Source organism: Cydia strobilella, chromosome 3 (genome assembly GCF_947568885.1).
Source record: "Cydia strobilella chromosome 3, ilCydStro3.1, whole genome shotgun sequence".
In the NCBI taxonomy this organism is placed as follows: Eukaryota; Metazoa; Arthropoda; class Insecta; order Lepidoptera; family Tortricidae; genus Cydia; species Cydia strobilella.
In genome coordinates this window covers 10,808,056-10,829,737 of record NC_086043.1, presented here as the reverse complement: position 1 = coordinate 10,829,737, position 21,682 = coordinate 10,808,056, and the positions used below count along the sequence as shown (strand labels likewise).

At 38.1% G+C, this 21,682-nt stretch overlaps 2 protein-coding genes across 2 annotated transcripts in view; one reads left to right on the top strand and one right to left on the bottom strand.

Moving 5' to 3' along the window:
• Positions 1-351: 351 nt before the first annotated feature.
• Positions 352-9,201, top strand: LOC134755854 (Golgi phosphoprotein 3 homolog sauron). The gene is made up of 5 exons (XM_063692486.1): positions 352-681; positions 769-916; positions 1,631-1,729; positions 2,103-2,278; positions 7,068-9,201. Exons 1-5 carry the CDS (start codon positions 493-495, stop codon positions 7,314-7,316), a joined length of 861 nt encoding a protein of 286 aa, XP_063548556.1. The 5' UTR covers positions 352-492; the 3' UTR covers positions 7,317-9,201.
• Positions 9,202-12,480: 3,279 nt separating this feature from the next.
• Positions 12,481-21,682, bottom strand: part of LOC134755840 (C-Maf-inducing protein-like) — a 77,113-nt gene continuing 67,911 nt past the window's right edge. The window contains exons 9-14 of the mRNA XM_063692457.1: positions 20,878-21,154; positions 19,249-19,347; positions 18,821-18,976; positions 18,040-18,195; positions 16,633-16,777; positions 12,481-16,294 (exon numbers count right to left, since the gene is read on the bottom strand). Of these exons, the coding sequence (XP_063548527.1) occupies positions 16,170-16,294; positions 16,633-16,777; positions 18,040-18,195; positions 18,821-18,976; positions 19,249-19,347; positions 20,878-21,154 (958 nt within the window). The 3' untranslated portion in view covers positions 12,481-16,169. The remainder of the gene's footprint in view (positions 16,295-16,632; positions 16,778-18,039; positions 18,196-18,820; positions 18,977-19,248; positions 19,348-20,877; positions 21,155-21,682) is intronic.

The following is a 21,682-nucleotide window of genomic DNA, read 5'->3' as shown; positions in this document are numbered from 1 at the left end:
AAAATTAAAATTGATTACTTATGTAAATATATATTGTAGTTGATGTAATAAAAAGCAGAAAAAAAAGTATAACAATAATTATTAAGCCCGGGTAAGCTCTTGTGCTTTCGAACTATAAAGGGGCCCACTGACTATCATATCAGTCCGCCAGACGATATCGGCCTGTCAGATGTGCGGAACTGTCAAATTTTTGTACTAACTTGGTACTAACTGACAGGTCGATAGTGTTCGCCATGGTGTCCGCCGACCTGCGGACTGATCCGACTGATAGGCAGTGGGCCCCTTAAAGTTTGGAATGTTGCTGCTTATAATGGTAATCGAATGTTAAAAACGAAACGCAAACGTCGGCCATATTTTCCCGACGTTCACGACATTCGTGTTGCAAAGCAAACGTCAACAATTCGCTGCAAATTGCAAATAGGAATTCATTTTATATTTACAAGTGCTGCGTTCTTAATAATATTTAGTGCCCCGTTTTTGTTTTAATGTAAAATGAATAGAACTGAGGGTTTGGTACAACGTAAACACGTTGCAAAAGACAATAATTCAGATGGTAATTTGAAGGAAAACCACGACATCGATGATAAGAAAAATGATAAAAGCTATGATGACGGAGATTCAAAAGAAACAAGATTGACATTAATGGAAGAAGTATTACTTTTAGGATTAAAGGATAAAGAGGTAATTATATTTTACGATAACAGAATTAAGTATTTAGAGGTTTAGGTCGCCTCCTTTCATTGTGTTTATTAATGACGAATGTTTCAGGGTTACACATCATTTTGGAATGACTGCATATCGAGCGGCTTGAGAGGATGTATTCTCATCGAACTGGGCTTAAGAGGTCGAGTAGAGTTGGAAAGAGCTGGTATGAGGAGAAAGGGACTGCTGTCTAGGAAAGTCATTGTAAAATCAGGTACTTAATTTGACTTGCCTCTCTCTTTTTAAGATTTAGCTGATGCCTGTCATCTATCAAAGGTTCGCAATGCCTTTTACATAACTTCTAACGGAATTTAATTGGATGTGTACATTTACTTAATGGAGTGTGGTATTGTTGTGTCATCTTACTATACTATTTTTTATAATTTTATGTGGAGAAGTAAATTAGTAACATAAAATGAAACAGTCAAGGTTTTTTTAATGAATTCCAGATACTAACTAATAAAGTTGTTTGATTACCACAATTAATCCAACTGAAATTTTATTAGTATCTGGGAAAAAGAGCTTATCAGTTAAACATTTAACTAAGGCAGTTGCAGTCAAATAGCTTGTGATAACATCAAAACTTCCAAATACAAATATTAAGGGAGGTAGTGTTTCTCAATGTATACTGCGGATACCTCGGATTTTTGGGTGTGGGAATGATTTCATGTATTTATAAATGTTTATTGTAAAATAGTTACCAAACCATGAATGAAAATAGGTAGTAAGCTCCAAACGGGCTTAGAAATGTTTGAATAGTTTATTTTTTACAGTTAATTTTTACCTTTTTTTTTGGCTAGTGACATTCCCACACCCAAAAATCCGGGGTATGATTAAGTAATGTGTAAGTTTAATTGGTGAAAGATTTCTTTTAATATGTGCATTATGGATATGGGTTCCAGGAAAATTATTACTATATTGTTTTCAGATACACCTACAGGAGATGTCCTATTGGATGAAGCTTTGAAACACATGAAAGAAACTGATCCACCAGAATCTGTACAAAGCTGGATAGAATATCTTAGTGGTTAGTATCACACTCCGGTTGTTTGCTTTACAATGAAATTTAATAATCTAATCTAGTAATAAAAAATTAAAAGATTGACAAAGTCCCACAGTAAGCTCAAGAACGCTTGTGTTGTGGGTACTCAGACAACAATATTATATATAATACATAAATACTTAAATACATGGAAACACCCATGACTCAAGAACAAATATCTGTGCTCATCACACAAATAAATGCCCTTACAGGACCATCAGCTTCATAGGCAGGGCCACTAGGCCAGACAGGTGGTCAAAATAGGTTCATTATTTTTTTAAGGTACTTTTTCTTTTCATTTATTAGAAAAATCATCACATAATATTCAGCTCATTGAAATATCTGTAATTTTTTCCAGGTGAAACATGGAATCCCATGAAACTCAAATATCAATTAAAAAACGTTCGTGAAAGGTTGGCTAAGAATTTAGTAGAAAAAGGTGTCCTGACGACTGAAAAACAAAACTTTTTGCTCTTTGATATGACCACACATCCCCTGACGGACAATGTAGTGAAGTGCCGTTTAGTTAAAAAGGTATGTAATCAAGTGGCTTTAACAGTAATGATGATTTTCCAGCAGTGTAACATTTCTTGATGTTAAGCAATTCCAATTTAAAAACTACATAACACATTACACCAAGGTTCACCCTTTGGACCCCAGACTTTTATGGATACATTTTACACCAATCATATAAGACTGTATATACCGGGTGTTTTCTGTAACAGGAGCATTAAATTAAACTGTAGTCTGTACTCCTTAAACTGACCAACATTTGTTCAGCAACTTTTAAAAATAACTTGTGTTTTGATTTTCATTACACTTTAAAGTTTATTCTAAGACGCAATGTATTGCAACATTTGTTATGTTTAAAGGGTGATAAGCAACGTCAAACACACAGATGGCAGCGTACATTGAAAATAATATTTAATTAGTATGAAAAAGATATAATCTAAAAATTTCATAATTTTAAAAAGTTGTTGAACAAATGTTGGTCAGTTTGAGGCGTACAGCCTCCAGTTTAATTTATTTCTCCTGTTACAGGAAACACCCGGTATATCAACGTCATATGATGGCACTAAAGCACCCTAACTAACTAACCTAACCCCTAACACTCCCCCCACCCCTAACTAACTAAGGTTAGCCCTAAGTCGTTTTGTTCAATCTTTCTCCTGATGATCCTTGTGATGAAAAAATTTACCTTTTTTACCAAAAAATAGGTTCCCTGCCTTCTGCTGTTTTGGCCTGTTTTATTATATTTATTTTTTACTTAGGCTTTGCGAGCTTCTGCGACCTCACTGTAGTGGCTTACGTCTTGGCCACGGCATTGCGCATCTGGCTTCGGTTAAGGCGACAACCATAGGTTGGAACGAGACACAGCGATTGGACCTTTCATTCCCATCTATGGTTTTCGCCTTAGCCGGAGCCAGTCGCGCAATGTCGTGGCCGGGACGTTAGCTCTTTGAAGGCTTTGAACGCCACGCCTATCGCGTGCCGCGCTTTATCGTGAACCTTGTCGGACTCGGAATGCACGGAGGTCATACACATAGTATATACAAGTAGTTATAGATGCGCCACCGAGCGACCGGGGGTAAGAGAAAGAATATTCATATACAATTTGGGCAGAATAGGATTTTTTCTCTTTCACTCTTATAAATTTCTGTATTTCGCCATCGCCTCCTACCAATGATGCCACCCGGTCGGCGATAAGGACAAAGCATGGCACTATTTTCTCTTTCCTCTTATAGGAATCGCAATAAGACTATCTTTCTCTATCAAAGAGTGTCAGGCCCTTGACGGAGGTTGATATTGGACTAGCCGCGCGTCTGTTAACGTAGTTGGCGGTCAAAGTGTTAGTTAGGGACCACAGATTGAAAAACACTGCTATAAAAATAAACCACCCTATTTGTTGGGTGGATACCATGCTTAGCTATGCAGCTTACTATATCTCTTGTAGATAACCAACTGAATAGTTTTATTTTAGATGGCTAAGGCCATGATGTACCTTATCAAGTACCTGTTAAAGAACATTATGAGTAATTAATTAGAAATGGTTATTGCTAATTAAGTAATGCAATCAAAATGCATTAGTCGCCCCCCGCTTCGCGCCGCTCTGGCCGCCGGGCCTGCTTTGTTCATAAATTAGCTAGGTTTCATTGCAAATAGCAACTCTATTGTTTAATCTTGTTTTGATAACCGACGAAACAATGTGCGCGTAAAACATAGACCGCGGGCCAGGAACAGATTTCCATGACCAATCGCCTCCCGGGCGAAAACTCTTATAGTGGTTAACGGCTATTTATGATGAACCCTCGTGAACGTCAGCTGCCGCTCCGTTGGTGGGTTGAGGAATGGCAGCAAATTAAGACTATATATTTTTTTGTCATCGCCCCCCGCTTGATACTTTGTCAGATGATAGTTTATATGCTATTGTGAATAATCAAAATCGTCAGCCGATTGTATCGCTGTGGAAAGACCGTCAGCTGGTCACATGAACATGTAATAAAGAAAATTCTTTTCAGTCATCGGCGTCATCGCCTCCCGTTTGATACTTTGTCAGATGATAGTTTAGATGCTATTGTTACTAAAACAAATCGTCAGCCGGTTGTATCGCGGTGGAAAGACCGTGTTACGCGTTTCGGTGGCTGCCATTCCTGAACCCACCAACGGAGCGGCAGCTGTCGTTCACGAGGGTTCATTATACATAGTCGTTAACCGCTATACGAGTTTTCGCCCGGGAGGCGACAACTGACGAAATTTGCACCTGGCTCGCGGTCTAACATGATGGTGAATATTTAGTGCCGCTGTCACACCTATGTGCATTGTTTTGGCATATTTTGGTTAAGTTTCATAACAGTTCTATTGTTATAATGTTCAAAATATTTCACGTTGACTCGCAGTTTACTTCAATCCACTAATTATGTGAACATGTCTTAAAAGAATAAGACATGAATTGATATTTAATATTTATTAAAATTGGTAAAATAACTAAATATCATGAAGTTACCAATGCAATGCAGCTTTTGCGACAGTTGCAAGTTGCAACTACAACATTAAGCCACATTTCCTTACATATGTACTACATTTATGATGTGTAACGTGACTAACTGACTAACGGTGTCTAATAAGGAATTCTATTGGCAAGTCTCATTTGTATTCGTTTACGAAAAAAAAAATTCTGTGAAAAGTTGGAATGACAACAATAAATACACCGTATTTTTTTGAACTCCATTAATTTAAAGGGTGCATTCCTGAGCGTAAATTAAGTTATTTTTACAAAGTAATCAATTTAACTCCATTTTGAATATAATTAATAATATTTTTAGGGTTCCGTACCCAAAGGGTAAAACGGGACCCTATTACTAAGACTCCGCTGTCCGTCCGTCCGTCTGTCTGTCTGTCCGTCCGTCTGTCACCAGGCTGTATCTCATGAATCGTGATAGTTAGACAGTTGTAATTTTCACAGATGATGTATTTCTGTTGCCGCTATAACAACAAATACTAAAAAACAGAATAAAATAAATATTTAAGGATTTTAAGGGGACTCCCATACAACAAACGTGATTTTTTTGCCGTTTTATAGATAATGGTACGGAACCCTTCGTGCCCTAGTACGACTCGCACTTGACCGGTTTTTTAATCTTATAAGGCCTTTACGAATGTGTACCTAAACTTGCTGCATTTGATGATCACTGTGGTTGGCGTAGGGTAACCAAATGGGTCTCTATTGTTTCCCATGAAGTTTTAAGTCATAATCTCATAATGTATTCTTTGTCCGCAAGTCATAATTTGGTTTTTCTCAGAAACACGTAACTTTTCAGGATTGCCATAAAACAACCCTAACCTACCCTATCTATAGGATAACCTTACGAAAATCCTGAAAAGTTAACCGGTTTCAGAATTATGACATGGTAATCTTACAATCATTACATTATGACTTTCAATAATTGTCAAACAAAGGGATCCGTAACCAAATATATAGTATAGTTGAAACCAAGAAGGATTCTTCTGTTGTAATTTCAAGTATCTATTTCGGACTACCTATCCATGTTCGAAATGACATTGACATTGTCATAGTTTTCAACACAGCAATAGCGATAGAGATGGAGCAGTTGATTGTTTAAATATCAGAAATTACGAAAACTAACTGGCATTTAGTTTCCTTAAATGTACCTACTTAGCAACTTAGCCATATGTCGAAATTAACCTTTTGGACGCCAATGACGGATATATCGGCACCGCAGGTCGAACGCCAAAGACGGATTAATCGGTCAAAGACCACAGAGCAACATAGACCTACGTGCATGTGCATAAAGTTCAATTTCAGTTTTGACATTTCGGTGACGTGGCGTCAGAGTGACATCTTTTGTGTTTGACACGGCGTCGAAACGGTTAAAGGAAAACAACAAAAACTTCCGTGCATATGTATAACTATAAAACAACGTGTAGGTTTTAACATAGAGTAACTTATACTAGAGCGGTACTGTCATAGTAAACTTTGTAACCCCAGTAAATTCACTGCCATCTGTCGACACACTTTAAAACTAAAAATGAAGATTTATAAAAATACGATAGAATGTATTTAAATATAGATAAATGATTTTTTTTATTTGTATTAATTATTTTTATGATTTTGACCCATGTTCTGTCACTGATATGCGTTAAAATTGTTAAATAACAAACGAAACCGTCAACGCCATCTATACGACTGTAGGCCAAAACTAGTAGCGCCCTCTGAACGAGAATCAATTTTTCTTGATTTTCGAGGCACGTTTTTTCCTTAGACTGTATCCATCTATTACGGAGTTATATCTATCTTTGGTTTTAATAATAATAGTGTTTCGATACCTAGTCAAAATATCTCCTCTTTTTAGGGTTCCGTACCTCACGACTCTCACGAGGAAAAAAACGGAACCCTTATAGGGTAACTTTGTTGTCCGTCTGTCTGTCCGTCCGTCTGTCTGTCAAGACCCTTTATCTCGGGAACGCTTGGAGGCGTCTACAGTCCCTTGAAGCTGTGAAAAAATCAAACTTCTATGCCGTTTATGCCGCAAAAACTTATATTTCGACACTCTCAGGGGGATCAAAACTTAAAGGATACTTTCCGTTCACCTAGAACTATGAAATTTGGCAAGTAATATCGCCTTATACTACAAGTACAGGGAAAAATCGGAAAACTATACATTAGTAATTAAATCATAAATTCCTGAACTATTTATATGTACCTACAAATTTGTACGGAACCCTCGATGGGCGAGTCCGACTGGCACTTGTCCGGTTTTTTTAACATAACAAGTATTTTCAAATGTTGTTATTTATATTTGAGGTGCAAGAAGCGGCGCTGCGGCGCTCGGTGACGGACGTGGCGCACGCCGACAAGCGGTCGCTGGCGCTGCTGATGCTGGCGCACTCGGCCGACGTGCTGGAGAACGCGTTCGCGCCGCTCTCCGACGAGGACTACGAGCTGGCCACGCGCCGCGTGCGCACGCTGCTCGACCTGGACTTCGAGGCCGAGGCCATGCGCCCCGAGGCCTGCGAGATCATGTGGGCCGTCTTCGCCGCCTTCACTAAATAACAATTATTCATAAACAATATTCACGCGTACCGATTATATCGTTATCGCTGACTACCAGGAAGTTCCGCAATTTGAAGTTCGCATCGAAATTATCAACACAAAGGCGACTTGATAGTTCAAATCCCGTAATGTAATTATATGCAAAGCGATGTCAGAGTGGGAGATGATTACTTTTATGAGATTTCAATCGCCGCCTGTTTTCAAATCGAGATGATGAGTTAAATATCGTTATTGAAAAAAGTGAGTTGTTAAAAGTGTCATGGGGTTTTGTATGTCAAATACCTAAAAGCCAGTATTACTTAAGTGTGAGCTGTTCAGATTTGAGTCAAAAACATCAAATTCCTGACAAAGGATAACCCAGCTTCCTGATTTAAAATATTCCTTCCTAATTTACATTGGAGTTTTTGCACAATTTTTCTTAATTTTTGATATGTCAGATTATGTATTAGATTTTTGTATGTACCTATTTTGTAAAGTGTAACCCAGTTAAATGTAATAATATTATTTTAATGTACCTAAGTAGATTTATGTGCTGATGGTATGACTTGAAATATCAGACCGAGCTTTTCTCGGAAAACATATAAAAACTCAAACATGCGCATTTTCCCAGAGATAAGATCTAGCTAGATCGATTTTTCGACCCCGAAAACCCCCATATAGCAAATTTCATCGAAATCGTTAGAGCCGGGTTTTCGAGATCCCCGAAATATATAAATATATATACATATATACAAGAATTTCTCGTTTAAAGGTATAAGATAAAACGAATTCAAGTTTTTCTGAGCATGTGACTGATTCTGATCTTTTGGTACATTCAAATGTTTAAAATAAGTTAAAGATTTTGTATATATTTTTTTTATATATGGATCCAAGAGTGTCTGAATTTGTAGTATTTCTTTCTGTCTTCTTTATTTACTAGATACCTTGGTTTATTTTAGAAATAGGAGCGCTTGCCTTGCTGTATTGAACTGTGTCTGTAAATGTCAGATTAATTAAGTTGTTAGCTCTAAACACTGTTAGTAACAGATATGAAGATATGCCTTTATCCACATTAAATTTATTAGTTTTAAAAATAGTTTATTTCGCGCATAGTACTTTGCATGCGTTGTTTGTTTTGCAATTCTACGCAGTGTCGATAGATTTATTTTTATGGATATTGCTTTTAAATTAAGTAATTTAATGGGTGATGTATGTGTCACAATATAACATTATTGTGATATACCTAAATTAACGGTGGCTCATCTCAAAACACGATCCTGATAAGAGTTATGACAAAATATGACAAGTAATATCTTGAAGGACAGACTATCTAGCATGATTGCGTTTATGTCGGATATAATGCATTATTAATGTCCCTGCAAGTCTGTAAGTCGGAGCTGTATTATCTAGAACAGGCATAAACTCGATCATGCTACCTCTGCAGGTGCTCTAGGTGTAGGTTTAGGTATGTATCACTGTTCCGTATGATTTGTCGACTAAAACTTTTTGAGGCAGCAACACTACTTTACCTCAATCCTTTTGTAATAGATACCAGGCTTACAAAATGTTTAAAAAAACGCAGAACGCCTTTATTGGAATGACTCGTATGTGTCATGAATCACAAGAGTCGATACCTAGTTATTAAGTAGCTTAAATTTAAATCGTGGTGTAAGACAAGTTTCCTTTTATTTATCATTTGTTTCGAAACACGTTATACGTTGGGACATTGTTTTAATAAATTATATTTGTACATAAATAGTCTATAAAATATAACAAAATTAAGGAAATAAATCGAAAACAAAACTCACAATTTAAGAAGTGTGTAAAAAATAGTTATAACATGTATTATAATTCATACATGTAATAGTATTAAAATTATTGAAATATATTCCTTAGTACGTATTAACTGAGCTGTTTTTGTTTAAATAAATTGTGTCGCTTAACTTCAAAGTCGGGTAAATCCATTCGACCGTCTTAGGAAATATCTACCCTATTACCTTTTGTTAATACCAAAATGCAAAATCAATCTGACAGTTGGATTTCACTAACACTGGACTAACGAGTCAGGATGCCATCAATCATCATTATATTGTCTTCACCTGCAGTTCTACTTTACCAACCCTTGTTTTTGTAATGTTGAATAAGGCAGACTCCCTAAGTGTATTTTGTCTCACATTTTGGATAATGAGAGAGTGAGACGCACTGACATTTCAACTTGACCCTCAGTATTGGGTGTTACCCGCATCATTGGAAGGTATCTAGGGTAAGACCGATCCCAAAGGGGAGTGATGTTACTGCGGTGGAAAATTACAGGCCAATCTATACTCCATCGAACTCTCAGTACAGACTAGACCTCTTTTGTGTGATGCTCAACACGGTTTCAGACCGAATCGATCGGTAAACACAAATCTCCTGATTTTGGTCGATAGCATTTCGGAACACCTTGATAGAGGTATCCAGGTTGATGTACTGTATCTCGATTTTAGGAAGGCTTTCGATCGCGTGGATAACGATGTTATGCTGCAAAAATTAAGCTGCATTGGCTTTTCTACTGGATTGCTGAAATTCTTTGCAAGTTATCTACGTGATCGACAGCAATTTGTCCGGCATGGCTGCTTTGTCTCGGCTCCTTATCATATACTCGATCGGGCGTCAGTCAAGGCTCCATACTAGGACCATTCCTGTTTGGAATAATGATTAATGACCTCCAGTCTGTTCTAAAGTCATGTCAATGCCTCCTTTACGCTGACGATTTGAAGTTAGATTACGGGGTGGAGCAAGAAACCGACTGTGAATTATTGCAGGCGGACATCAACTTGGTCTTTCGGTGGAGTATGGAGAACAAACTTCTTTTCAACCCAGCCAAATGCAGTGTCTGTACCTTCAGCCGTTCGGGCGCTCCAGTACTTGCGCAGTACTTTCTGGGATATAAATCGTGTGTTTTCTGTTAAGGATCTAGGCGTGGTCTTCGATACTCGTCTCACATTCCACGAGCACATAGTGTCACTTGCGACCGACTGCTATCGAAGACTGGGCTTTGTAATCCGTAACTTGCGTAAGTTTAACGATCCACTGGCTATTAAGCTAGTTTATAACGCCTTGGTGAGAAGCAAGTTAGAGGCTTCGTCGATCGCATGGTTACCGTATGAATCAACTTACGCGTTACTGCTGGAGAAAGTGCAAAAAGCTTTCCTAAGGTTTTTGTACAAGAAGATTTATGGGTAGGGTAGGGTGGTCTAAGACTGCGCGGTCGATAAGAATGCGCATACGTCATAACTTAAATACAAAGTGAAGTTCGTGGCTAACTTCAGTGCTGTTTTGAAGTGTAATAGCACCTGTTACTGCTCCCGGAATCAATTTAGTTTACTGTGAAAATAAGATACTCTAGGTTAAGTTTGAAGTTTTTATCACATTTTGATCTTATTTTTCTTCAATTTAAATGTATTGTCACTAATAAGACCTAGGTAAATTAAAATATGAGATCTTGAATTTGGATCGCGTATGCGATGGCGCGTTTGAACGGCCGTCGCTAGTTCACGTCATTTTGCATAGGTGGCGTTACCAGTATGTTTTAGTGAAAATGGAGGAATGTGTAAGAATGCGCATGGTACGAATGTGTAAAAATGCGCGCGCAGTCTTACACATCCATTTCCACACGAATGTGAAAAATGGCTCAGAAATAACCCAGGAAAAACTATAAATATTCCAAATGTTTAAAATCTTCACTCCAGCTTATCCCAAAGCTGCAAACCCCGCATGCGCTGCTGAAAGTTTTAAACCTTTAGGAATATCACCTTGTAATCCTGAGGTATTCACTGAAGCTGATTTCTTGGCTAGTTCTGTAACCGAACGAGAAAACACGAGGCTAATTTTGCTGAAGCCAAAGAGCAATCTACAATTTATACAAACTATGTTGTTGTAAATGATGTTGACCCTCTTGGGCATGCCCGTGATGTGGCGAAATCTATAAAGATCCAATTACTGAAGACTGGATCACGTGTATCGCTTGTAATGAATGGTGGCATGATCAATACACAGCGCACACGGGTGCTGCCGCCTTTGCTTGTGACTTATGTAAATAATTAAACTTGGCTGGATATGCTACCGCGTTTCCTTAGGTATCGCGCATTCTTACACCACCCGCGCAATCTTACACATCCTGCTGCGCATTCTTACAACGCGGGTAGTGTAAGAATGCGCATTTCTCGTTTTCCAATTATGCTCTAATATATCAAGATTGGTTGATCTCATTTACTAATAGAGTTTAAAATTATGTTGTCTTGTTATTCGGGAAGAAAATAACAAAAGTTGACTTTAATTATACCGTTTGTTTTTATTTTATCACGTCTCAAACCTTAAGTGCGCAGTCTTAGACCACCCTACCCTACTACCCGTTCCTGTATCCAACCAATTATCTCTTGGGAACCCTTGGATACAATTCATTAGAAGTCAGACGGACCTTTAGTTTGCTATCTACTGCGTGTCGAACACTGCGCGGAGAGTCAGATTGTCCGGAACTTGTAAGCCGCCTCGTGCGATTGTTTGTTCCAGATGTCTCCAGAATAGATCTCAGGCCGCGGAGACGCGTTCTTTTAGCTGTGCCGGCTGCGCGAAGAAACTCGCCACTGCCGCGCGCTCTCTCTCTACTTAATGCGCTCTTGGCGTCAGCACTGGAATGCGATCTGATTGCATGGCGATGGGTGGCTGTGAGAAACGAATGCTTAAGGTTCTGTGAGGTGATGGATGCTAGGCCCTCGAGTGTAACGTAATGTTTGTTATCTGTGAAATGTAATGTAATACTTAGTGTAATGATTCTATGTTGTTATGTGTTAGTTTCATGACGTATTGGTTTACTGTAGTCGTGTAAACGTATTTATAAAATAAATAAAATAAAAAATTGCATACAGTCTTACCACCTCACGCACCAGATCTACACAATCCACCCTATTATGAATGACGCCTAGGGCGAGCTTCGCTACTGCTAGGTATCGTCTGGTTTCTAGCGATTCGTACCCCAGCATGCCTAGCAGAAAACGCGTCGGGTACATGTAGGGATAATATGTAAATTGTTTTTTGTATAAGTGGCGTAAGTACCTTTTCTGAACCCTTTCGAGCATAGAACCCTTTAGAGCTTAATGATGCATGATGCGATGTCCCCAGTTAGGAATAAAACGAGCATAATTGTTTTAAAATAAGTTTTATTATAAAATCGCACACTTCTCACACTGGACAAATAAGTCTTATACCTCTTCGTGACACTTATTTCAATGTACGTAATACTTTTTGCCGTTTTGGTTATGATTATTGGTAGGTACCTACATAGTACATACATTAAAACATCACTGAATTGAACAGCACATCTTTTACATTCACTTTAAGTTGTATGGTTGGATAACAAACCTACATATTAATGAATAAGTGACGTTTATACTATTTACAAAAGAAAATCCATCTGTAAACATGTGCTCGTCTTTCTCAACAGAGTCTTTAAAACAACAAAACATTCTAAATTATTTTACAGTACATATGGTGCTACTTTCTCGCACTAGTGCGTAAAGAGCACTTTTCGTGCATATGTCGAAAGTTTAAAGGGCCATATGTACTGTAAAACGTTGTACGATACACGTGCGAATAGGTAATTTCCTCTTTTCCGCACTTGTATCGTAAATAACTATTACAGTACATATGGCGCTACTTTCCCGCACTAGCGCGAGAATGAGCACTTTCCGTGCCAATGTCGAGAGTTTAAAGGGTCATAATCAGACATCGTAAACTGCGAGCGAAATCCATTGAAATGACGTACTTTGACTTGACTAAGTAACAACCCTAGTACTTCAATGGATTTCGCTCGCAGTTCACGATGCCTGGTCATAATGTATGTAAAACGTTGTATGAAACAAAGTGCAAATATGTAGGTAATTCGCAACTCGTGTCGACTTAGAACACTCCCTTCGGTCGTGTTTTGATTTATCGCCACTCGTTGCACTTGTATCGTAAATAACTAAAACAGGATAGTAGAAGCTATAAAAAATAAATAAGATACGTTCTAGATTTATGCTATAATTACCAACAAAAATTAAGTATAAATTCAGTCATTGAAATAAGAATAAGACTGTTGACTGTTTTGTTCATATTTACCTATTGTTGAGTTCGATTACAACTAGTGTGCCTATAGCTTGCTCTGATGCTTATCTAATCTGGCTCGACTATTACCTATTGTCATGAGATGTTTCACTACCTTATTATGTATTTTAATTATTAATTCAGATATGTTTTTAGAAGAGTTCGTTCCTTGAGAAACATAGTCGTCACTAAACAAAATTTGTGCTTGAAAATTCAGCTTTTGAATAATGGAACAACGTCACTAATCGAATGGTAATTAATGTTGTATAGTGACACTACGTTTCTCAAGGAGCGAGTTGTTGAAACGTTTCATAATAGCAGATAATAATAAATAATATCTATTAACGTCCTCGGGGCCCTCTGGTTTGAGGAGGCGCAACTAGTAACGCAATTTTAGTAACAATATTTAATACATATTTTCACTGGAGCGACTGCCAAATTCGACGTCGACAAATTTAGTTTTAGCACGGGGTTGTCGACTGTAGAATTTGACAGTTGCCTAAAATATAACAAAACTGGGTAGGCTTTTACGAATAAGAATCATATAAATAATTTGTGTTACATATAATATATACTACATAGTAGGTAGCTAATTACAATTAAGAAATTTTGCTTCAATTAAGAAACACCTCACGAGAGCACACCAACATTCAATAATGCGTGTCGGATTATTACTCACAGCCAACATGTCTTAAAATAATCCTATAGTAGTAGGTAGTTTAAGCGTAACTTTTATTTTAATAAATAACTACATGTATCTATCTAAGTAACCGACTCAACAGAAACCCTACAATATACATGCATACAAATTTTATCGTGACTGACCTCAGCAGACGGTCCAGACGGACGCTATTGCAATACTGCGTTCGACGTAGACATAAAATTACTTGTGCATTTTGTGCAAATGGAAAAACAAATGGTGATGTGTTATTATTACCTACTAGTCCTACTACCCCTCTATCTCTTTGAAAACCGTTCGCCGTCGAGCTTAAGAATTCGTAAAAAAATATTTTTTTGTTAGGTTAGGTTAGTATGTAGGAGTATTATTGAAAAGTTGTCTACCTAATACATATTATTTTCTATATGTAGTCAGCAGCAAGCATCGAAGACGGACGAGTAGTTCACCAATAATAATTGCTGCAACTGTACGATCAGTCAGCAGTCGCCATTTAAATAAGATGCCCTATTCAGTTAAAATTGGTATTCTCTCGATTATTTTTGATTGAACTGTTAACATGAAATATATTTCATTATAGGTATTTACAGGGATTAGGTTTGCGAATAGTACCTATAGGTTATGTTTGGAAAACGACTGACGGATAATCGAACAGGGTTTGACGATATGGGTGGCACCAAGAAGTAAGTACATCGTACCTAAGCTCTCGAACAGCAGTGTAATATGCAAATATACTCGCTTTTACATATTTATTTACAGGATTTAGCGCGCAAAGTGGATGTTATGGAATAAGTAAATTCACGCAATATACAATACTGATTCGGGCAGTCATGGGGCTAAAATAATAAAATGACATATACAGATACAATATACGGATGTGGAATTTACGGAAGGTTTCCAATAAGATGGGAATGTTCTTGTAAATTTAACAAAAAATATGTATAGTCCCGAAATTTTGTAATATTTAAATTTTCGCAATTTTGGAAATTTACTGTATAGCTGTAATTGGAATTAAATAGTACATACATATTTCTATTATACTAAGTACTGGATTTGTTGGATATCAATAGCAATTATAAGTAAAATTCACGCTATTTTCATAAAGAGAACTTTAAAGTAAAATAGAATTAGATGTGAATTTTAGGTCGGTAACACAATGAAAATTCTCCATTTATTTGGGTGGAAATAGACAGATTACTGAATACTTAGTACATATAGAATTACTAGACATTATGACATTAACATAATCTTAACATTTTCTAAACGCTAAACCTAATTGGTGTAAACAGTCTCACTGACAACGCATTTAATTTATTTACATTGAAGTCCTAAAGACCAATGAATTTCCTACAAAACCGAGTAATAAATTACTGACATACAATAATTATTAAATTCGATATTTTTGTGCCTATATTAAATATATAAATGGGAAACAATAGACGCACACTGGGAATCACAATTAAACCACAATATTACACGCTCACCAACCTTAAATAATTAATACCTATTAAATGTGAACTTCCTTTTATTAATGCTCTGCTTAAACATGCTTAGATCAGCGGCAAATTATGAATGGCATTCCAATTATAATACTAGATATTGGCATTAAGTATTTAAAGGACAAAAACATTTAGCATTCGACCTAAATATGGATATTTACCATCTTCTCACCATATATAACCGGAAAATGTGATTATTTATAATAAATATTGCAGGTTACAAACGCATTTATCTCTAAATCAACAAACCAAACTGCAAAACTACCTATACTTATTTGTAAACAAAACTTTTAATTGCAATCGATTTAGTATTTGCTTCAGTTTGAACATTGTAGGTACAGACAGCATCAAACAGATTATTTAAAGCCTAAGTGGTCTAAGTTAGGTATATGTATACGTAGGTAGGTATAGTAACATACACCTCTGTTATTTGATGCTGGTTGTATTACAGCACAGCCTATTTCGGCAGTGTTAGTCAGATTAATTCGTTTGTAAAGTACATCTGAGATGGAGTGAATATTAAATGATGGTGTTGTTGGAACTGGTGGAGGGGCTACACGGAGGCGAGGTCCGCTGTCACCACGCCTCCGTGTAGCGGATGTCGTACTCCTGCAGGCCCGGCAGCCGCTCGCGCAGCGCCGCGAACGCCTCGGCCGACAGTCGCGTGCTGTTCAGGTTCAGGCGACGGAGGCTGGTCAGAGCTGGAACCCAAACGGTCTCCGTTATTCGAATCTAGGTGCTGGTACTAAATAATGCCACATAGACGCTACGACGCGTCAATCGTTGGAACGAGAAATCTTTATTTTTTGTAATTTTATATGAACACTGTTTAGGTACTTTATGCATGTTGATTAAGTTAGATTGTGTTGCGGGGCATACATTACGACACGACTCATAGCAAAATCCCGAAACTACAAGTTGGGTAAGTTCATGTTGTGAACCTAGCAGGTGCTCGGCGGACGGCAATCAACTTACTTAGCTAGCGCAGCGAAGGCAAGTGTTAAGACAATACAGAAAGAAAATTACAGACAAAAATTACCTGAGAGTGCTTCAATGCCTTTATCAGAGACAGGTGTCTCACATAAGTTGAGGACCTGCAGTCGTGGCAGGTGCTCCGCGATAAGCTGAACCCCAGAATCTCCGAATTGAGTTGCCCATAAGTTCAGGTATCGTAACGACGGCAGCTGTAAAATATTCATAAAATGTTATAAGGTCTGAGTTTTATTTTATGTTTCGTCAATAAGTATATTAGTTGACCGACGCTTATATAACATACCTTCGCATTTACATTTTAATTAGGTATAGCAAAGAAACGGTAAATTTAAATACAGTCTTCTTTGGAAGAAATATTTACAGCTTTAATCTATGCAATAATGATCACCTACGATAAATCTAGGTAATAGGCAGTAAATTGCACTTTCATTGCACTTCGTGTGTCAGTGTCAGACGCCATTTTGCACATATCTGGACGTAATGCCGTTCTCCCGCTGCTGCCAGGCAGGAATATCGGCTTGGCATACGCCGGTGCCCGGCTTATAGAAACTTCATAATTCCGTGTTAAATTGGGCGATGGTGTGTTGGCCCGCACAACCCCCGTCAGACGCAGCAAAATGGAGGCCAGCAGATTTGGCCATTTAATTAGCCTATAATAGTACATTATTGTCGAGGCTCGGAAGTAGCTACTTGCTGGCTGAGGATTCGTTTTAAACGGACGACCTTGGGAGTCCGTTTAATTGAATCCGAAGCCAGCAAGTAGCCTTCCAGCCGAGTCATATATAGTGCTTTTCTCAAAAATGGCGTAATAAATGCAAATATAATAGAAATATTTTACAGAAGCAACGTTAATATGTATATATTTTCACAGAAAAAAGTAAAAAGATTTGCTTTGCCGCCTTTTTATTTTTTTAATTAAAAATATAAGTGTATATTTCTGCTGAAAATACGCCAACCTATTTGAGACACCAAAATAGTCGCGGTACCAACATTGTATAATAATAAGTACTGATCATCTGTTTGGCTGTTTAATGGACCTATGCCTTCATTTGATATGGCCACTTCAACTTTTAAAAAGTTTGGAACTCGACAAATAATGGAATTTGTATGCAACATTGCAGTCCCGAAATCGAGACTGCAATGTTTTTAACTTTTTAATTTTTTGACTCACCATAAACTACGCACTTCGCGACCTACTTTTTAACCGGCAACGTCGACTTTCCGTCCATTTTTGAGAAAAATACTATTTCGATATTGCTGAGGGTTGGGCGCCCGCCACGAGAAACGTTACACAGCGCTCAAGCGCTGCCTGTCTTATCTTAATGAGGTGGTGTGCGCAGGCGCTAGTGACGCGGTGAAGACGAGTGAGAGGCACTCGAGGTTGCCGAGCGCGCCCGTCTCGAGCCACGCTGCTAAGTCCTGATCAGTCACACCGACAGTGCTCGCTGCTCACCTTGATGAGGTGGTGTGCGCAAGCGCTGGTGACGCTGGTAAAGGCGAGTGAGAGGCACTCGAGGTTGCCGAACGCGCCAGCTTCAAGCAGCGCTGCCACGTCCTCGTCGGTCGCGCGCACCGGTAAAGCTAGCCGTCGCGGCCCGCCTTCTGCTTGCTGGAATAACCATTAACAGATTATAATAAAACACCGGCCAAGTGCGAGTCGGATTCGCGCACGAAGGGTTCCGTACCATTACGGAAAAAACAGCAAAAAAATCACGTTTGTTTAAATATTTATATTATTCTGTTTTTAGTATTTGTTGTTATAGCGGCAACAGAAATACATCATCTGTGAAAATTTCAACTGTCTAGCTATCACGGTTCATGAGATACAGCCTGGTGACAGAGAGACAGACAGACGGATAGCGGAGTCTTAGTAATAGGGTCCCGTTTTTACCCTTTGGGTACGGAACCCTAAAAAGCGAGGCGCCCTCATCAAGGATAAAAAATCGTTTTAATTCGCTTGTCAGCGGGAAAGCAAGTTATTACTTATTACAGTTTTAAGCACGGCTTAAACCTATGTGATTTCGGTAGTAGGTATTTAATATTTATAAGTTTCTTAAAAATAATAATCATTCTGTCAGAAGTGGAGCTCCAACGTCTACATATATTATTTGCTTAACATTTCAACGAAATAATACTGATATTATGGCTACCAAAATAAAATAAAAAACACATTTTTTAAATCCTATCTATCCTGCAGTTGTGTAATTATCTAGGACTCTAGGTACTAAACTAACCAATCTCTGCAGGTTATTCTGCCGCTCGCAAAGATCCTTGTAATACTTCTGGCCGAGGTCGGTGCCCTGCAGCGCCGCGATGATCTCCAGCTGCGTCTGTTCGCCGCTCGCCACCTCCCACTCCAGCATGAGGCTGAGAGCTTCTAGGGCTGCAGGCTGTACAATTATTTATTTGTTAATCCAAACTGCAGTTGACTGTAAGTTATAACTTATAAGGTATTTTTTCCATAAATAAATACATTTTACCATTTTAAATGGAAAAAATAGGTAATCTCACTGCAAATTAAAAAGTAAATTGGCAAGGTAGTAACTTTTAAAATCATATTGAGATAGATAGATAGATAAACACTTTATTCATTTCTACAACATACATCATGGTAATTACAAAGAGAGATTATATTGAGCTTGAATAAAATGTAGGTACTCACGTGTTCAGTTAAAGCAACTAGAACGAAGTCTGGCAGTTGCTTGCTCATGCTTTGCAGAAAACTTTTTCTCTTTCCGCAGCATTTTAATAAACTACCAACCTGGAACAACATTACAAAAAGTTCTGTAAGACAAGCAGTAAGATAAGTAACGAACTATGTATGTATAACATACTTTAAAGTTGGTCAAGCAAATCTTGTCAGTAGAAAAAGGCGCAAAATTAAAATTTTCTATGGAACGATATTCCTTCGCGCCTACATTTTTTAAATTTGCCGCCTTTTTTTACTGGCAAGATTTACTTGACCAACTATATCTACGCACATATCTTTAGTGCTCTAAAATGCGTTCAGAAACCGTAGGAATGACCAGCATTAGGTATTACAACCAATTTTACTATGAGAACTTTCTTATCTGTGGTAGTTGGTAAAATCTGTACTTTAATGTTATTACATTATAGATTTTTGTAAGGTTCTTTTCTTGATGGACTTGAGGGCGGTGTTGCCCGTAGCCAATGTCACGTAAAAGGGTAGGAACAAAATAAATGCTCTTAGAGCACGACGCTGTTCGGTGGTTGTTGTAGTTGTCTCGTAAAACCGATAGCTGGATTTTACGAGAAGCACGTGGACTACCGGCCGTTGACTCTAAAATGGTGGTTAAACACGCTTTGAGATTAATTCTCCATTCACTGCTCACTACCACATTAGATTATTGTATAATAGAGCTATCGATATTACACTTTAAACAATATTAATGAGCAAAAAACAAAGGAATTAATCACGAGGCTACTATCAAGATGGCGTTCGAACCGGAAGTCCTTTTGTAAGGTTATGAGTTTAAATTTGGAACAGCTGTCGCAACTCAAGTGGGTCTCTATTCTAGTATCCATAGATATTAAAACAGTTATCGATACGAAACGTCAATTCGGTATGTTTTTTTAATATAAACCACACGACATTTGATCTCGAGTGACATGAGAATAGGGATTTCAGTCGTTTGTCTATAATAAAAAAAATAACATTCGTCTTGACAGGTTCGAATTGCCGCCATTACTGTTGTCATTTTCATTTGTTTGTTGGTTTTTTGCTGTTACGAAAGTAGAATTGTGAAATACATTTTAGTTGAAAATATAAGTAGTTTGTTTCTGTATTTGTTTAAATTTATTTTTTATTGCATTATTTAAATATTTATGGTCTATAGATATTTTACAGGTAGCATTAGTAGCAATGCAGGTCATTTCTCTACGGCTTCTGAACCCATCTTAGAGTACTTACGATATGTGTGTAGATAAAATAGTGTATGCAACTGCACACAATTAGGCCTTAAAACACTCTTGTGATTCTAATATGAAACTGGCTAACGCTCGTTTCATAAAACCACACTTGTGTTTTAAGGCCTCTCATTATGTATCAGTTGCATAAACTACTATAGTAGGTATAGATAGGGAAGGGTAAGAGAATTGTCGTGATTTCGGTGGTAACTGATAACATCAACTTAAAAAAAACTTGTAAGCAAATTCTGTCATAATATGCCGTATTAATTAGGTTCAAAGACGTAAAATTAATTTGTCTAAGATTTCCTAAAAAAAATTACTGGAAAGGTGCTCAAAGCAAAAGTTAATAAAGAAAAGTAACCATGTCTCCCCACAGCTGACACAGGTCGGCGTGCGGCAGCGCCATCATCGGGTCTGCGGGCGAGGCGGCGCGCAGCCACGCGGGCGGGTGCGGGCGCAGGGCTCGCGCCGGCGCGGCCGCCACGCAGCCATGCGCCGCGCAGCGCGCGTCCGCCGCCAGTGCGCGCAGCACCCCCGCCAGCCGCGCTGCCACGCGCGGGCAGCGCAGCGCGCCCGGGCACAGCGGGACCGGCTGCAGCACGCCGCCTACCACTACTCGCCAGTCTTCGTATTCTGACCTGTGTGCGACCAAATATCAATCAACAACTAGATTAAATAATCGCCATTTTTAAAACTGATTTTCAAACAAAAATTGCCATTAAATCATTTGGATAGCATACAAAAATTTTGCTAGCAATAAATAAAAATCGAGCTACGACACTTGTTCAGCAACCAATTCACAAACGGTCAACATTATGACCCATATCGATGTGCTTCTGTTATAATTTATCTGCTTAATAAATAATCGAGCTGTAAAATAATTACTTGGTCAGCAAGTAAGTAAGTATTTATTTGCAAAGAATAAGTAATTTGCAAGAATTATGAATTGGTTGGTAGAAAAAACTGTTTAACTGAGAGGTATGCATGAATGGTAATCTGATATAATAAGGTGGGTTACGTTTGATTTGAAAAATTGGCAGTTGCAGGCGGAGCGAAATCAGTCCACGTGACACGAGCAGCCAATTGCGTGCGTGCATTTCATTCGATGATTACTTGTTTGACACCAACTGCTACTAGAAAAGTGGGTTAGGTTAGGTTAGAACTGC

Excerpts from the sequence above, each read along its gene's own strand:
- LOC134755854 (XM_063692486.1), top strand. The coding sequence starts at position 493 with ATGAATAGAACTGAGGGTTTGGTACAACGTAAACACGTTGCAAAAGAC. Across the intron at positions 917-1,630 it reads GAAAGTCATTGTAAAATCAG|ATACACCTACAGGAGATGTC; the intron begins GTACTTAATTTG and ends TATTGTTTTCAG. Across the intron at positions 2,279-7,067 it reads AGTGCCGTTTAGTTAAAAAG|GTGCAAGAAGCGGCGCTGCG; the intron begins GTATGTAATCAA and ends TTTATATTTGAG.